This window comes from Gopherus evgoodei, chromosome 12 (assembly GCF_007399415.2).
Source record: "Gopherus evgoodei ecotype Sinaloan lineage chromosome 12, rGopEvg1_v1.p, whole genome shotgun sequence".
In the NCBI taxonomy this organism is placed as follows: Eukaryota; Metazoa; Chordata; order Testudines; family Testudinidae; genus Gopherus; species Gopherus evgoodei.
Window position 1 is genome coordinate 33,405,411 of NC_044333.1, and position 16,302 is coordinate 33,421,712.

General features: G+C 36.4%; 1 protein-coding gene across 1 annotated transcript in view; it reads left to right on the plus strand.

Annotated features, from left to right (window-relative positions):
* GAN (gigaxonin) overlaps positions 1-15,810 on the plus strand; it is a 53,118-nt gene extending 37,308 nt beyond the window's left edge. Inside the window, exon 11 of the mRNA XM_030581579.1 lies at positions 214-15,810. Coding sequence (XP_030437439.1) covers positions 214-395 — 182 coding nt within the window. The 3' untranslated portion in view covers positions 396-15,810. The remainder of the gene's footprint in view (positions 1-213) is intronic.
* Positions 15,811-16,302: the final 492 nt, after the last annotated feature.

A 16,302-nucleotide genomic window follows, 5' to 3' on the forward strand; every position in this document is an offset into this window, starting at 1 on the left:
TTGTTGCTGCTCTTTCCTTAGTTTTGTTCTTTTAAATTCAGGTTTTTCTTAGCTTTACTTTCTTTTGAAAACTGTTCTGCCAACATATTCAGAAATTGATCAGAACAGTTTTTGTTTTCCATTTGGTCTGGAAATATATTGGCATCATTAGACTTAAATTGCTTGATACTGTGTAACTGAGTGTGCAATGAATTTTTTTTTATTTAACTTTAGGTACCAATTATGACTACGTTAGAGAGTTTAAAAGGAGCACAGGAACTTGGCACCATACTAAACCATTATTCCCATCAGACCTTCGCCGCACTGGCTGCGCAGCCCTGCGGATTGCAAACTGCAAGCTTTTCCGACTGCAGCTTCAGCAAGGATTGTTCCGTATTCGTGTTCCTTCCCCATGAGTAGTCCTCTTAAAAATGGAGAAGATGGGAAGAACCTGACACAATCCACCATAACATAGCTTTATATAATGAAAAACAAAGCTATTGCAACTGAAACTTACATTATATGCTGTGCTTTGGTATGGTATCTGTTTTTGTTTGTTTTAAAATGCTTAAAAACTTGAGTTTCAGCTCTTGTTTGGGGGATAAATAGCTGTATATTAAACAAAAAAAATACCATGACAAAGGGAACACCTTCAGTCCTAACTATCTAAAAAATTAAACTACACTGATGAAGGAGTTCCTTGTGTCTGAAGCAGGAATGAATGAGAAATATAACAAATTGTATTGAAAAGTAAAAAAAAATTAAGGTGCATTTCCCCTGAGGGGAATTGATAAGAGTTAGTTAGCATGCTATCTTCAACTGGATAGCTTTAGTACATAGATACGCTGTATGAAAACCAGCCTCTCTGGTATACTGCAAGACTGTTCTTCATCTGAATCAGCTGGAGGGAGATATTGGTTATTGCACCTTTATTTCTAGCCCTTTCTCACTAGTCAAGGTCTGTGCCTACAAGGGTGGAGGTGTACATATGTTTTTCATTCATTTCCAATATTTTCATTCCTAAGGATCTTTTAAATATATTTAAAATTGAACTAAGAGTTACAATATATTATAGATGTGTAAATTGTTTTTCTACACTGTGTCATTCAAATGGTCTGAAGATTCCGTGTGTTGGTGGGCCAGCATGCGTTCTTTGTGTGGATTTTGGAAGCTGCAATTACTGAAATAGAGGGAAGGACTGAGGCGTGGAATATGTCACACCTTTACTGTGGCTGGTAAAGGAATGCAGCACGAGTTGCTTTTCAGAGAGAAATAGGACTCCTTTTCCCTTCAGATGACTTAAAAATCACTGCAAGTTTGCCGTGCTGAGGACATGTATTTGTGCAAAAGGGGAGAAGGAAAGGTGGGGCATTAAAAAGGATATATATGTATTGTGGAAAACTTGATTTCAGGTTCCTGTTTTAAAGGAAATTGTACAGGTAACTTATATTGGGATCAGAAGTTGGTTTACTAATGATCTCTGTGCTAAGGTACAGAGTCTTGATTACTGCTGTTTGGCTTTGAAAGCTTGTTTTAGAATGCAGTTGTAGTGAAGAATTTGTTTTATGGTTTTTCCTTTTAAGTCTTGTTAACACTGCGAGTAATATTTAATTGAGTTATGTTAGTAGGAAAAATTTGCTGGTAGAACACACTTTACCTCATTACTTAATTTCATTTTTGTTACTTGTGATGGGTGACACACAACACTAGGGGGGGGAAAAAAAGAAAGAAAAAAAAATGGAGCTGGAAATGCAGTTGAATCTTATCCTTATCTCCACCCTAAAGATTCTTCTAATACTTTGTAGTGTTGCTGGTACTGTTACAAGACACTGTTCTTTCCACTCTGAAACTTTGAAGGACCTCAACCAAAAATCAGTGGGCCAGGTTTTGCCCTCAGTTATACACGTATAAATCCAGATTAACTCCTTTGATCTATCCTAAGTAATCTTCTCAAATAAAGACCACAACTAGAACAAAATAGCTAGGGTTCAACTATGTAAATTTTCCTTAATGAAACATTCCAAGACTTACTAATTTTCATCATCTTTCTGTAATGGTAACAGAATAATCCAGTTAAATCAATAACTGCAGGTAGAATTTAGCCCCTTGATTTTTGTAATGCTGAAGTGCTGCAGAATCTGAACTGTATACAGTAACCTATTTTTAATCAGTATATTTTTAATAGTTTTTTACACATTGTAGTAGAAATTTACTTGACTTAGTATTTGTCTTCAGATTTGTTATATTATGCTTTATTACAAAAATGTAAACTGCTGTTTCCATCTTTAGACTTTGTGTTGAAAAAGTTTTGTAAAGATTCCCATTTTTTATAAATTAAAGGCTTAAGGTAAAATGTCCAAAATGACATAAGTTCTGTTTTCAAAAGTGATATAGTTATTTAGGAACCTAAGGCCCTGGTCTTCATTTAAAATTAGATCAACCCAGCTACGTTGCATAGTGGTGCTGTGAAAAATTGTATGCACGGTACAACATAGTTAGGTTGGCCTAACCCCAGGTGTAGACGCAGCTAGGTCAACAGAAGAGCTTTCTGGTGACCTGCCTAGTGCCTCTCAGAGGTAGATTAACTATATTCACTGAAAAACCCCTTCCATTGATATGGGAAGCATCCACACTACAGCAGCCAGAGCTATACCACTATAGCGGTTGTGTGAAGACATGATCTAAGTCTAAAGAGCCTAAGTACCCAAGTCACTTTGAAAATGAATTTTGGCTCCCAAGTAATGTAGATACTTTTGAAAACTTTATCTAATATCTTGCAAGAAGTACCTCCTGAGAACTGAAGTTAGTGAGAGCTAATGGCATTCATCGCCCAGCAAAACTGGGTAGTAAATGCACAAAATAAATTTAAATAAATCCCAAGTTCTGTGTGCTCTGGCCATGTTTTATGGCAAAAGTTAATAAGTAAAATGTTAGTTTACATTTAACGAGGTAAAGTAGGATTAACATTAGGGTTATTTTTGCATTTTCTAAAAAAGGAAAATAAAATAATCGTCTTGTGCAGCTAAAATACTTTGTTGGATTTGACAGAGGAATATAAGCCACTTATTCTGAAACACCTACATACGTTTAACTTTAAACATGTGAATAGTTCTATGAGCTACTGCAGGATTGGGGCCTAAATTCTTTGAATCAATAATTGTACATTTAAGCGTACAGCTAACTAACTTACTGTGTACACAGTGCATGCGTTAAGGAAAATATCTATCATGCATGCTTAGTATGCAGTTTTTAAATGGTCGTGTCTTGAATCAAAAGTATTTTTTGTAAAATCAAAGACTTTGGTGAGAATTGTTTGGATCAAGTTTCAAACTTCAGCCATTTTTGTTTTAGCCCAATTTTTTTTTTTTTAAATAGGAATAGTGGTGGTTTGTGTTTCTTTCCCTTAGGTTGAACTTTACAATAAATAAATAAAAAGAGGATTTTGTTCACTTTACCCCAAAAAATTTGCCTTAAGGTGGAGCCCCAGAATTGAGAACTTCAGAATAAAATGTGAATGTTTTGGCAAGTTATTAAAATAAATCAATAAAAATAAAAAGGGGTTAATGGTTCTGCATTGTTAATCATAGTGGCACTGTCATATTCCTATTTTAAGAGTGTAAGCCTGTGGCTTCTTTGCTAGAGGAGTAGAGGAAAAGTTCAAAACCAGAAATGACTAGTACAATGCATGGTTTCTGGCAAAGGCTAAAGAAAGATCCACCTGGCACATTTACCTCCCCAGCCAACCAGCATGGCATCAGTGTAGTAACCAGTCTCTGGTCTTTTAAGCCTGGGAACCCAAGTCTGTTTCTACACAGTGTATAATCTCATGGGAAATTTATGCTGCTGAACATCCAATGCTAGATTGGATTTCAAATTCACAACCTCTTTGCTTGTTTAACCTTTATATAGCTCTAGTTAAGAGTCCTCTGCTTAACTATAGCAAAACAGGTCATTTCTCCTTTTAATATTTTACCAGCAACAGCACATGATTTATCCTGACAGTGCCATGTCAACTTGTCTTCAGTCAAGAGACTTGCAGTAGCCCTGAAGCTCTCTTTAAAACTAACAAGAAAAGAAAATGAATCTGGAAGTTAATCCCAATTTTTAAAATCCTATTTATTAATCACTGCAGACAAACTTGGTTCTGTGTGCCTGTGGAATCATAATACTCAAAAGTATGTTCATACGCTGTCTTATGAGTCGGAGTTATCACTGAAAATATAAAAGGTGGACATTCATCAAAGCTACTGCAGCCCTATACTTTACCTCTATGCATTGGGTTCCCCTTCCAAAAAATCCCAGGCAGTTTAGTTTCCATTAGAGATGTTAGTAATATTTCAAAGGAGTTAAGTGGTAGTACTTTTTTTTAATTTTATTTTATTAATATTTCTTGTGCTTGCATGTCTTGGTAATTGCACAATGGTCAAAAGTGAATTTTTATGTTTTAAGTGCAGTTTCTCTATTCAGTAGTTCCATAAATATACAGTCTATACAGAATGATTGTTTCTGGTATTATGTGTTTTCCATACACGGTGTAGTATGCAATAACAAAAGGAAAGCTGTTATAAGTGCCAAATTTTTGGTTTTCTCTATATATACAGGTAATACACTATTCTTCTGTTACAGGGATATTTAAAATTCACTGTGTTTTAAAAAAAGTGATTTTTTTTTTAAATTAATGCTACTTTTAAACACTGTAAATCTCTTTATTTTTAATACTGTTCTGCAGGTTTGTGTTACTCTACATTGCTGCCTTGAAACATCACTCCATGTGATGCATATGGTCACTCTGCTCTTTATTAGGGCACTAGTTACATGCATGTAAATAAAAAATGGCAGCTGACAATAATAATATTTGGATAAAGTGCAATTCATTTTAACTAATCTCGCCTGCAGAAGGAAGGTTGTGTCTCAGGTTAAGTCACAGCAAATGTGAGTATTAACAGGGACACAGACGTACTCATAGGCTACAGTTCCTTCTATTGTAACCAGTGTGTATTCTTGTGCCACACTCAATGACACTTTTCAAGAAGTTTTGTGGTGTTGCATTTAATTTAGGATAAGGATATTTTCTGTTCTTGACATATTAAGCATCTTGTCTGGGTTTCTCTTAAGTTTATTTTGTTCCTGAGCTGTGTGTATAAATTCTGTCTCCTGGGTTCATTAGATATAAATTTATTTTCACTTAGAATGCACCGATTCTCGGTTAATTTGCAGGATTTTGGTGCTGTTGATGTTATGGTGATGTTGAACTGGTGGCAAGTGTTCAGCTCTAGACAGACATTAGTACTGTAACTTCTTTAATGTTTGCAATCCTCTTGCTTATTAGTGTGATTAAAAGCTTTCTTTACCAGGTAGGGTCCATGTTTCAGTAGCATGCTACTGTACATTATAATGGAAAATATACATATATTTTGAGGCACAGTGTTTACTTTCATATGCCTAACATCTGGGGTTGCCAATTTTGGTAGGACATATTCCTGGAGGTCTCATTGCATGACATAATCTTTAATTCCTAGAGACTTCTGGACAATCCTGGAGGGTTGGCAACCATACTTACATCACTCATCCAATAAGATTTAGGGCCTGATTTTATGAAGTGCTGATTGCATTCAGTGTTCATTGACTTGATAGCACTTGGCTCCTTGTTGGATTTAGTCCAGAGGGAATAAATAAATAAATAGGCTTTACTTCAGAATGCACAAGCAAGTGTTCTAAGGTGTGTTGGTAGGCTGGGCCTTTTGAATACACAGTTTACCTACAAAACCTCAGTAGGGTGCAATGTTAAATTTAAATCACTCTAGGAAGAACCACTTGTACTTTACTAAATGCTGTAATAACATGGCAGCCCTACTGATTTTGGCAAAATGGCAGATGACATTTCTGTAACTTAATAGTTGGACTAGTTACCAGTTTTTAAATAAAATTTAGATTAATATATGCTTTAAGACTAGTGAACACCTTTCCAAGTGCCTAATTAAACAGACACAAAGCTTTCTCTGTTAGGTGAAACAGGGACTGTGGTAATAAATGCATTAAATCATAAGGCATTACCTACAGGTGAGGTACTTTACATTTATTTCAGTGATTTGAATCCCTTAAATTTTCTTGGCAACCCTAAAATAGGTAGCTTGTATGCTATTTATAAAAATTAAATTATCATAAATATTTAAAGCTAAGGGGGAAATTTATCCAATAATAATTGGAGGTCACCTGAAAGACCATGTTGTAATGCCTTAAAACTAAACTGGAAGGGCTGGAACTTTTCAACATAATAGCTTAAATCTTGTTGCGTGGTGTCTTTTTTTTTTTTTTCTTTTTTTATTATTCAATTCCAAGCAGGATGAGCATGTGAATACCATATACATCTGTCACAGAGTTGCTCAGACTGTAAATTAATTATGAAATCAGCTAGATATAGCCTTCTCGTTTAATAATGAAATGAGACCGTATTGAGACCTTTTTGGGAGAGGGACGCTTTCTTATTACTATCTCTAGAAGAAACTCTAACTTATAGTGTTACTTCAGTGATCAGTTATGAAAATGTAAAAAATTTTTTAAATTATACATAGTAAGTACTTCTAAATCTGATTTCCCTTCCCTCTCCATATCAATGCTAATGTTAATGTATTTTTTAAAGCTGTATTTAATTTAAATCCAGTTTGGGGGCCTGATTTTTAAACCAGGTCCCAGCTCTGTCTCTGTTCTTATTGATGTAATCTTGTGCATGCACGTGGACACCTGCATTTAATTAATGGCAGGCTAAAAACCATTTTTTTGCACAAAATTGCACCTTTAAAATCAAAGACCGTTGCTGAAAATCTGGGTCTTAATGTGCAATAGGTAATAGGCTACAACATATTTATCACTGGCTGTTCCTGAGTTTCTCTCTCTTTAGTGAATTCATGTGTTTGAGAGCTCCAGCTCGGCAGCATCTGTTTGATTAATTTATTCATGGAGCACAATAGGAAAACATAGATTCTAGTTTAAAGGTAAGAACTAAGCTGTGTCGCTTATTGCTTGTATTAATTAAGTTTAAAAAAATGTAGCACTATAGCAGAAAAATTAATTTCATCCTTTCGTTATTAGAATAAGAACTAGTTAACTCTAAATGCTTTGCAAACAAATAAGACTTTGTTCCCCAAAACTTGGAACAAGAAATTTACTAGCTTCCCTGAAGTTTGTATATTGACTAAGAGCCAGCAGGGGGGCACAGAAGGATGTCTGGTACAGTAATCAAGTTGTACTAAAGTAGCTTTCATTAAAGCACTTGTTAAGGTTTCAGATCGTTTTCAGTAGAAATCAAGAGATGCAATCACATGAACAAATGCTTTCAGAATTAGTGTTAAACTTTTTGGTTGGTGGCTGTAACACACACACAGAATGATTTGTGGATGATCTGCTGAAATACAATTCATCCTTATTTTGGCGCAAAAAAAGGTTAATGTTCAGGCCCATTTGAATTTAATTTTTTCCTTGAGGTTCCAAAACCTAGTAGTTTTTTCTCATCATACCTGGAGGTTGGTTTTTTTTTTAATACTAGAGAAATATGTTTCTCATTGAGACTGTATAGTGTTATGCAGAGTAATGCAATATTGTATTGATACTTAAGTGCATTTGATTCAGATCTTACACAGTACTAATAGTGGGCTTTTAAAATATAGCATTAATATTAAACATGAGAGTGAGGAGGCAAATATCAAGCTCCAAGAGTCAGGGACATGCGCTTATAGCCTTGTGGCAGGCCAGAGCAAAGGGCCCATAAATTCTCACATAAATGCTGCCTTCTTTGCAGTTCCTGGCATTGAAACCATGGCTAGAATGATCCAGTGCTCCAGTGATCCTCAGTTGCCAGATTGGTCTCTAGGGGCCTGACCTAGTAGAAAACGGGCTGCAACTGGCTTCTTTTGTGACCCTCTCCTCAACTGCACCCATCAGATATTCAGCACAGCTAGTAATTTGGGCCTAGAGCTCACTTTCAGGTGTTAATGACCAATTGTTTAATCAAGGGGCAGAGGATTTGCAGACCTTGGTTGGAAATCCAGAGGGGCAGCTTTCAAAACCTTATGGAATCAGAGGGTCACAGGTCTCTGGCCATTCTTGTGGAGGGCCTTCTATTTAACTACTTCCTACCCTCTCCATTTTTCTCTTTGCTAGCACCATGGCTCTATTACCACTCCAGCCCAGTGCTAATCCCTAAATTTGAATGGAGTATGCCACAAACAACTCTACTTTTCTATACACTGGCATTTTGCCACTGGCTTTGTACTCTCTTCTATGCTATGCATTGCATTTAGCTGAATAATTCAGTTGTGCATTTTCAGTTAAGACTTGCTTTCCATCAAACATGTATGGGTTATAGTTCACCTAATACCTATGATCGGTCTATGGATAGAACATGTGTAGCACGCTTCCACGTATGTTTTATTTGTAGCAGGAAGTATTTGTCTTTTTCATAATTTGTCCTTTGATTTTTTTTTTTTTTGATTGGGGATAAACTCTTATACCCAGCTACCTCAGTGGTTTATTTTATTTTATTTTTTGCACTTTGCCAAATTGTGGAATTTTTTTTAGCTTGCATTCTATCCTTTAACAAAAGGCTAGATGCAAATGGGAAGCAGGGTGGAATATTGCCATTGTTCAAGGATAGTTTACCCTAGTCTTCACTAGCAGGCATAGGGGTTCTCCTGCAGCTGCTGCAAGACAATTACTTGAAAGTAAATAAACTTTTGTAGTTGTAAATGTAAGAAGCAGGCAAAGGCATATGATCTTATGGCTTTAAATAGGAAAGTACTTTAAAATCTTTGCACTTGTAAGTGAACTAGACCAGTGAGGCAAGCTTCTGTCTAGTCCTACGGTATGTTCTGCTCTGTGTGTGGACTTGATTACATCTCCTTCGAAGTAATTGGAAAAACTCCTATTGACTTCATTGATGTTGGATCAGGCCCTTTATGTTTGGAATTCCCAACCTGCCCATCTAGGAAGAGCAGAATATCTTCCAGATTTGAGAACATGATTTTGCCACCTACTTTGGAACCTCAGGTATCCAGCTTCCGTTCAGTTTGAATAAAAAGGAACCAATTCATTCTTTCTTTCCTAATGGTGCTGTTTTGACACACTTCTGATTTCTTACACACTGTGTTTGACTTGTTAAAATGCCACTAGTAAATTGATAACTGTTAGTGCTTTTTTCTGAGTATTCAGTGCTTATATGCAATTATCTTGAATTTTGTACAGCTCCTTAACTTGTAAGGGCCTTAAAGATACAAATGCAAATTTTAAGAAATAGCCTTCACATCTTTTTTGTAATATCAAAATATGAAATATTTCACAAAGGAAGCTTCCCTCAAAATATTCATCTTAAATTGTTCAGATAAATTTAACTCAGTTAAACTAAAATTGTAATGACTGTGCATGTTCCTGCAAATGGTACATCTGCTTTGCACTTGGGAGGTGTATCCTGCATCCTGCCTGTGGGGAGCATTCCCATCCATGTGGCTCCCTGATTTTTCAGGGTGCTGGGCCAGTCCCGGGTGCAACTTAGCCTACAAAGGGCCACTATATCAGCTAGGGACCACTGCACCCCAGTGGAGTTCTGGATATGGCCTCCCTCCACCCTCACATATTTTTCCCTCAGCCTTGCCACTTATGTGGTGTGGTGCCAGCTTGAAGTGGTATAGCTTTGTTTGCTTTGCACTCCCAGAGGAGCTCAAAACAGACTTAGTGGGTCTGATGAGCAAGTCCCTTAAATGCTGGCTAAGGGATAAAAAGCTATATTTTAATCCTGTTTTCTTTTAATCAAGATCATTAGCTCAGTTTGGGGAATTGGTAACTGACTATTATAAAAGGTTTTTGATGCCATGGAGAACATAGAAGCTCTTACTCCTGCACCAGTTGGGGGAGGGGAAGAATCATGGGATTATAGCCATTTATGAGCCCATGTCACTTCTCCAAACATAAAATGAGTTCAGCTGCCCCCATGGCAAGCATTACAAACTTATTGAGAATCCTCCATGCTGGGAGCCCCTAAGTGTAGGGGGGATGGGCATTATATGCATTGTTCACTTACCCCTTGGGGAATTCACCAATAAGTAACGGAACCTAAAGCATCTCTATTCTTCACCTTAGAACCTTCCTCTTGTTTTAGGAAAGCTGAAGGAGGGGGCACCAGAGCCAAACCTGCTGACAGGATACATCTGTGCTACAACTGGGAGGTGAGATTCCCAGCTCAGGTGGACATACACAAGCTAGCTCTGCTCAAGGTGGCATGCTATAAAGAGCAGTGTGACCATGATGGCTCTGGTTAGCTGCCCCTGTACATACCCACGATTTTAGACAGAGCTGTGTATATCTGCCCAAACTGGGAATTACGTTTCCCTGCTGCAGTGTAGACATGACCTCTGCATGGAAGGCCATTGCCTCCTGCAGCTCTCTGAATGATGGGTCCACATTATTTCCTACGTAGCAGGGCAAGAAAAAATGGGATATACAAGTCCTGGGATATAAGATGTAGGTGGCGTTACACGTTATGACATAATGTTTGAAGTTTGATGTGATTTTACTTTGCTGTGTTACTAGCAGGACGTTAGGAAACCATGAAAGTGTTTTGCTTCAGTTCTCCAAATTTCATTGCAATTAACACCATGTTTGTCTAATGTCCATTCTCTGAAATCTTGTAAAACACAATTTTTGCGTGGATATAAAAATTCAAAATGTTCATATTCTTCATTGAGAAGGTTGATAATGTTCCAAACAAGATCGCTTAAGCTCAAAATATTGACATTAAAAAAGGCTAGAATGTTTGCTCAAAAAAAGATGTTTTGAGTGTAAATGAGAAATAGTAAAATTTTACAGGCCTTTTATGAAAATGGAATATTCTTTGTGACATTGCAACAAAATACAAATCTCAACAATTTAAAACATTTTTGTTCTGAACAAGACTAGGATAAGTCTAGGGCTCCCTTTGGTTTGTGGGCCTGCAAGCAGTGGTTCTGTAATTAATTCAGCCCTGCTGTCTAACACCCTTGGCAGAGTAATGAACTGTCCTCTTGTGCAGTATTGCCATGTTGGCAGAAGGTATTGGAAATTTGGGAGTGAAGGATATGGAAGTCTTACTACAAGAGAGTTTACCAAATGTTGTAATACATATTAGGAAGTATTTGACAGCTAAATTCTTTACAAACTTACAGAAAAAAAACTATAGGGATGTGTACATTTTGTGGTTAATTGTTTGAACACTTACTTTTCATGATTTTTTCTTTTGGAGTCTGGCTATTTGAGATTCTTCTAATCAGACCTTCAAAAGAAAAGTCACTGTTTTCCTCCATACTCTGTCTTCAGGATTTGCCTTCTTTAAACCCGGTATATATAATATCGTGGATCTTGTTGGGTGGGGCTAAAGAATAAATAATAACAAAAAATTCATGCTTTTTATTTGGTCCAGTCTTAGGGCTGAATCATGTGCAGTCCCTGTTTGGCCCTTAATATATATTTTGCAGTGTAGTTGTAGCTGTGTTGGTCCTGGGATATTAGACACAAGTGGGTGAAGTAGTATTTTTTACTGGACAAACTTCCATTGCTGAATGAGACAAGCTTTTGAGCTGCACATAACTCTTCTTCAGGTGTCCTCCTTCAGGTGTTCTTCAGGTGGCCTAAAGAAGAGCTCTCTGTAGCTCAAAAGCTTGTCTTTTTTCAGCAACAGAAGTTAGTCCATTAAAAGATACTGCCTCACCCACTTTGTTTCCTTACTATGTTTTAGCACTGGACAATGCAATAACAATCTCAATGGAGCATTTATAATTGCATTAGTCATTCAGTGAAAGTAATGTTAGAAAAATCAGAATGCTGACATCCCCACAATGTCTAGCCTTTGCATGGTGCTACTCCTGCGGTATCCTACATCAATATCTGCTATGATAGCACTATTTTATGACGACTTTCCTGTAAAACTCTGTCTGGGTCAAGGAAAATGTCTTGTCGCTTTCCCATAGAAAGTCTTCAAGCATAGTTCTCTAGAGACATGCTCATCTGGTCGGTTACATAGTCTCAGTTTAGGAACAAGGTTAATATGTCACTGAATTGTTCATAGATTGTCATTCTATAAACTTGCTGGTTGTTGAAGGTTTTAACTTGGATTTTTTTTTTTTTTTTTTTAGTAATTTATGGAAACTGATCTTTTATTTCCATCGTATTCCCACTCCGAATCTTCATTAATTGACTTTAAATTGTATAGTGTAAATCACTCAGGGCCAAATCGGGGAATCGGGCTGGGGTTGAGTGTATCTGCTTGAGAGATGAGGGGCTGGAAGAGCCGTGACTCATGATAGTAGGAATCCTCTTTAGCCTTACCCTGCCTCTTCCACAGGGGAAGGAGTGGAGGATCTGTGCAACTGAGGATCTGTGCAGTCACACAAGGATCACCATGGAGCTGAGCCTTTTGCAACACAGAGGTGCATGTGGTCTGTGGCTCTTCCAAGCACAGTCCTCTTTCCCCTCCCACCATACCCCTACCACAGCTCTATTGCATGAGAGGCCTGCCATGGCCATGGAAGTGGGGTTGGATTTCTCACCTTAATGTCTTCCCAGGTTGTTCTGTCTCCATCTGCAAAATGAGGGTGTTAATGGTTTAAAGCTTTTTGAAGATAAAACTTATATAAGTGCTAACTTTTTAATATCAGCATGTTTTGGCTTTGATTTTTTTTTTCTTAACCATTCAAATACTTGTCTCTTTATACCATGCTGACCTTAGATTAGGAAAGCTTTTGATGGACTGGTGCCCAAAAATCTCACGTCCAAATAAACTACATCCACTGCTTCCTGCCAGATTTTTCTCTGAGTTGTTAAGCATTCTGACTCTTTAAATAATATACTTCCCAGTGTGTCCTGCTAGGCAGTCTCTTATTACTATTGCCAATAACTTCTTCCTTGTGAAGCAGAGCTTCTAGACATGAAGCCAGATCTGCCACCAGTTAGAGTGAGTGTCATTCCATTAACTTCATAGCATTTGTACTCCTTTATGCCAGTGGTATATTGGGCCATTGTAACTTGCTGGATCCTTCCAGGTATATGTAGCTCTTGCATGTATCCCCATGTCATCCACTGGTGCCTCTGATATTTTCAGAAATACTTGGTAGCTTGGTCTTTTGAAAAGAGCCTAAAGAAGTTAGATACCAAAAACCCAGCCTAAATCTGTTTAATTTCTGCCACTCTTTTGGTTGTACCACTTGCATCAGAATTCAGAGATGGACCCTGTGTGCACCGGAGTCTTGCTAGAGATCCTGAGTTCTGTCGCTATTTTGTTTTCCAGTAAAGTTGGTTTTGTCTTATTGTGTTTCTATCGCCTTTCACTCATCCCTCTGTCAACGGAACTGAAAATAGAAAACATTTGCCTCTAACTGTACATTCTACTGGTAAATTATCCTCTTCCAATTACCACCTCTTGCCTGCATTCACTTTTCACCTCTATGTTAACCTCCAGGTGGACTTTTTGGTTTACTGAACATATTTTTACCTTACCCCATGCCTCTTTCTTAATCTCCATTACTCTTTTTTGCCCTTTTAAATTCAGGTTAGCCTTTGTTTACTTGTACATATCCCTCTGACCTGACATATCACACTGTGAAGTGTCTGAAATCAACTCTGCTTGGATGAAATAAAATGTCTTGTTGGTTTCACTTCAGTCCTAAACCCAAATTCTTCTATAGAACAATGCAATCAGAACAAAATCAGAAAGTGTTTTGTTTTTGTTTACTGAAAATGTTAGTGTCTAGAAAATATTTTTCTTCCTTAGAAGTAGCCAGTCCACATTGTTAGCAGATTAGAAGTTTCTTATGCTTCCATATCCAATATTTTTAATTGAGAAATATTATTTTGGGAAATGTACATTTTTTGTACTTTGATGTCAAAGTGGCCTTTATAGGAAAAGCACATAAAATATTTAGATTAAAATTCATTAGCTATGTAATTTTAGTGGGGATTTTTGTATTGATGGGGTTTTTATGCATTTTTCAAAATATACTTACTGTTTTGTGTTAGAAATTATTAGTAATATTTTTTAAAATACATCATGAAATTTTCCCATGGTTCCTCCTTCCATTCCATTCAGTTACTACAAAGCCCTAGCTAACCCTGTACATTAATTCCCACCCCCGCACCCACACACACGTATTTTCATAGTGTCAGTATAGTGAGTTATAGAATGGAGTTGTAGCTTTAAGGGAATAATCCTAGCAGTGTGGGCTGAATTCGGGAATACTTTATCTTTTGAAAAGAGCAGTGTGCAGTAATTCAGTCATATTTGACCAACTAAGTTACCAAATTTATAGTTGTTGTTGTTGTTGTAATCTCTTTCCATCCTATAGTTTTTACATTTGAGTGCTAATTTCATAATACGTACTACTTGTGCAGTATGCAATTTTCCTTCATGAGATCATTGTGGCATTAATGGTCACGAACCTGAAAAGTTCCAGAGTTCTTATGGCATCCCAGTTAATGGGCTCTTAATTAGAACCAGATGAGATGTATTGAAAAAATTAAATATTCATGTAATTGGATTGGTTTATATATTTTCCCTTAACTGATGCACAATATTCTTTTAGCGTTAGTGGAAACTATACAATTTAATTTCAACTTCAATTACTTTAAACAAAATTAGGCTATTGGAGAACTATTACAGGGAAAAATAAAAAGACTGATTTTGAAAACTGCAGGTAGAAAATATGAATCGCACAACTAATTTGCATGAGCAATTGCCTATACAACATAAGGTATACAGTTTGCAAAAATCAGATATCTTATATTTTGTCATTACTCTGATTTAGTTTATCTTCTCAAAGATGGTTATGGTTATGTTTGCTATTTAGGGACTTCCAAGTGAATGTTTGTCAACTCACACTTCAGTTTTCATTATAGTTATATATATTTTCTGATTTGTTGGCGTGTTTTGCTTAATAAGAGATTCCGCATCTTTCATAGGTTAGCAGAAGTCCAAGCTCCTAGGAATAATTATTAACAAACATTATTCATGCTAACATGTATTCTTTTTTTTTTCAACGTGCAATGTTTAATGGTACTTTGTGACCTGCTGAAAAAATGGGTTTTGCAATGGAACAAATTGTATTAACAGTTAAAAGAGGACTGTGTGTACTTGAATGTCTTTCAAGTGTTGAAATTGGTAATTTTTCAAGCTGTACCCTCAAATAATTTTGTGGGGATGTAATTTCAGAGCTTTATAATACGCTATTAGGAATAATATGTTGCTGAATTTACTTTGTCATAAAATCTCCCAACAAACTCTCTGATCCACCTCCATCAGTTTATTTTCATGGCGTAATCCTGCATAACTTTGCAGTTACGATGTGGAGCAATTACTTGATTCTTATCAGTAACCTTTCTTGCAGAATTGTTCTTTGGTTTACATGTTTTAATGATGCAAAAAGGGATACAAAAACTTTCCTGGATTAAGTAGCACTTACTTTGTTTACATGTTCAGTATAATGTTGAGTAACTGAGGGGAAGTTCCCATTTAAAAGCACATGAATTGTGCTCCGGGGACTTAGTTGCCAATGTGCAAATTGTGCTGTAATATTTTACCAAGGATCAGTGAAAGTGTTTTATCTTTTTTTAATGTAGTTTGTATTGACCGGGTTTTATAAATGTCAGAAAACAGAGTGTTGTATTTTGATCTGAAATTTGTGTATGGTAAAGTCACCTTTGCTTTATGTATTGGAGGTCCGTTCAAAACTTGAAATATTTTTTAGAAGGGTACAGACCAAAAGTAATTGTCTTAAAGGTGTTTAATAAACTAACCAAATAAAACATTAATAGTTTGAAGACTTGTTAATTACTCTGTTATACCTAATGCAGCTTTCTATTTTTCTGATTTTTTTAAATGGTGAAATGTAGTTCAGAATTCACTTTCAAAGTTATTGGGATCTCGTTTAAACATGATTACTGAACCACCAAATTGATTATTTCAAGTGAAATTTTCAGTGTTTCCCTTTTTCTTCTTTAAATGGAAGGTTAAAAAGAGGACACAACTTGAAATCTAGTCATTTAAAAAAAAAAAGAATGATTAGCATTTTCAGATGCTCCACCTTACCCTGGGTCCCTTTGCCAATTTTTATAATTTTACACTCACATTTTCCTGCCTCGTTTTCATGCAGCAGCAGAAAAGGAGGAAAACATTTTAAAAATCTACACACGCAGTGAAAGCTTTACTATGCAAAAAGTGCTGCCAAATGTGTTTTCAAAAACACATCTATTGTATAAGTCACAAAGGCACTTTCGAAATTTTCTACCAAACTAACAAACAGAGAAAAATAG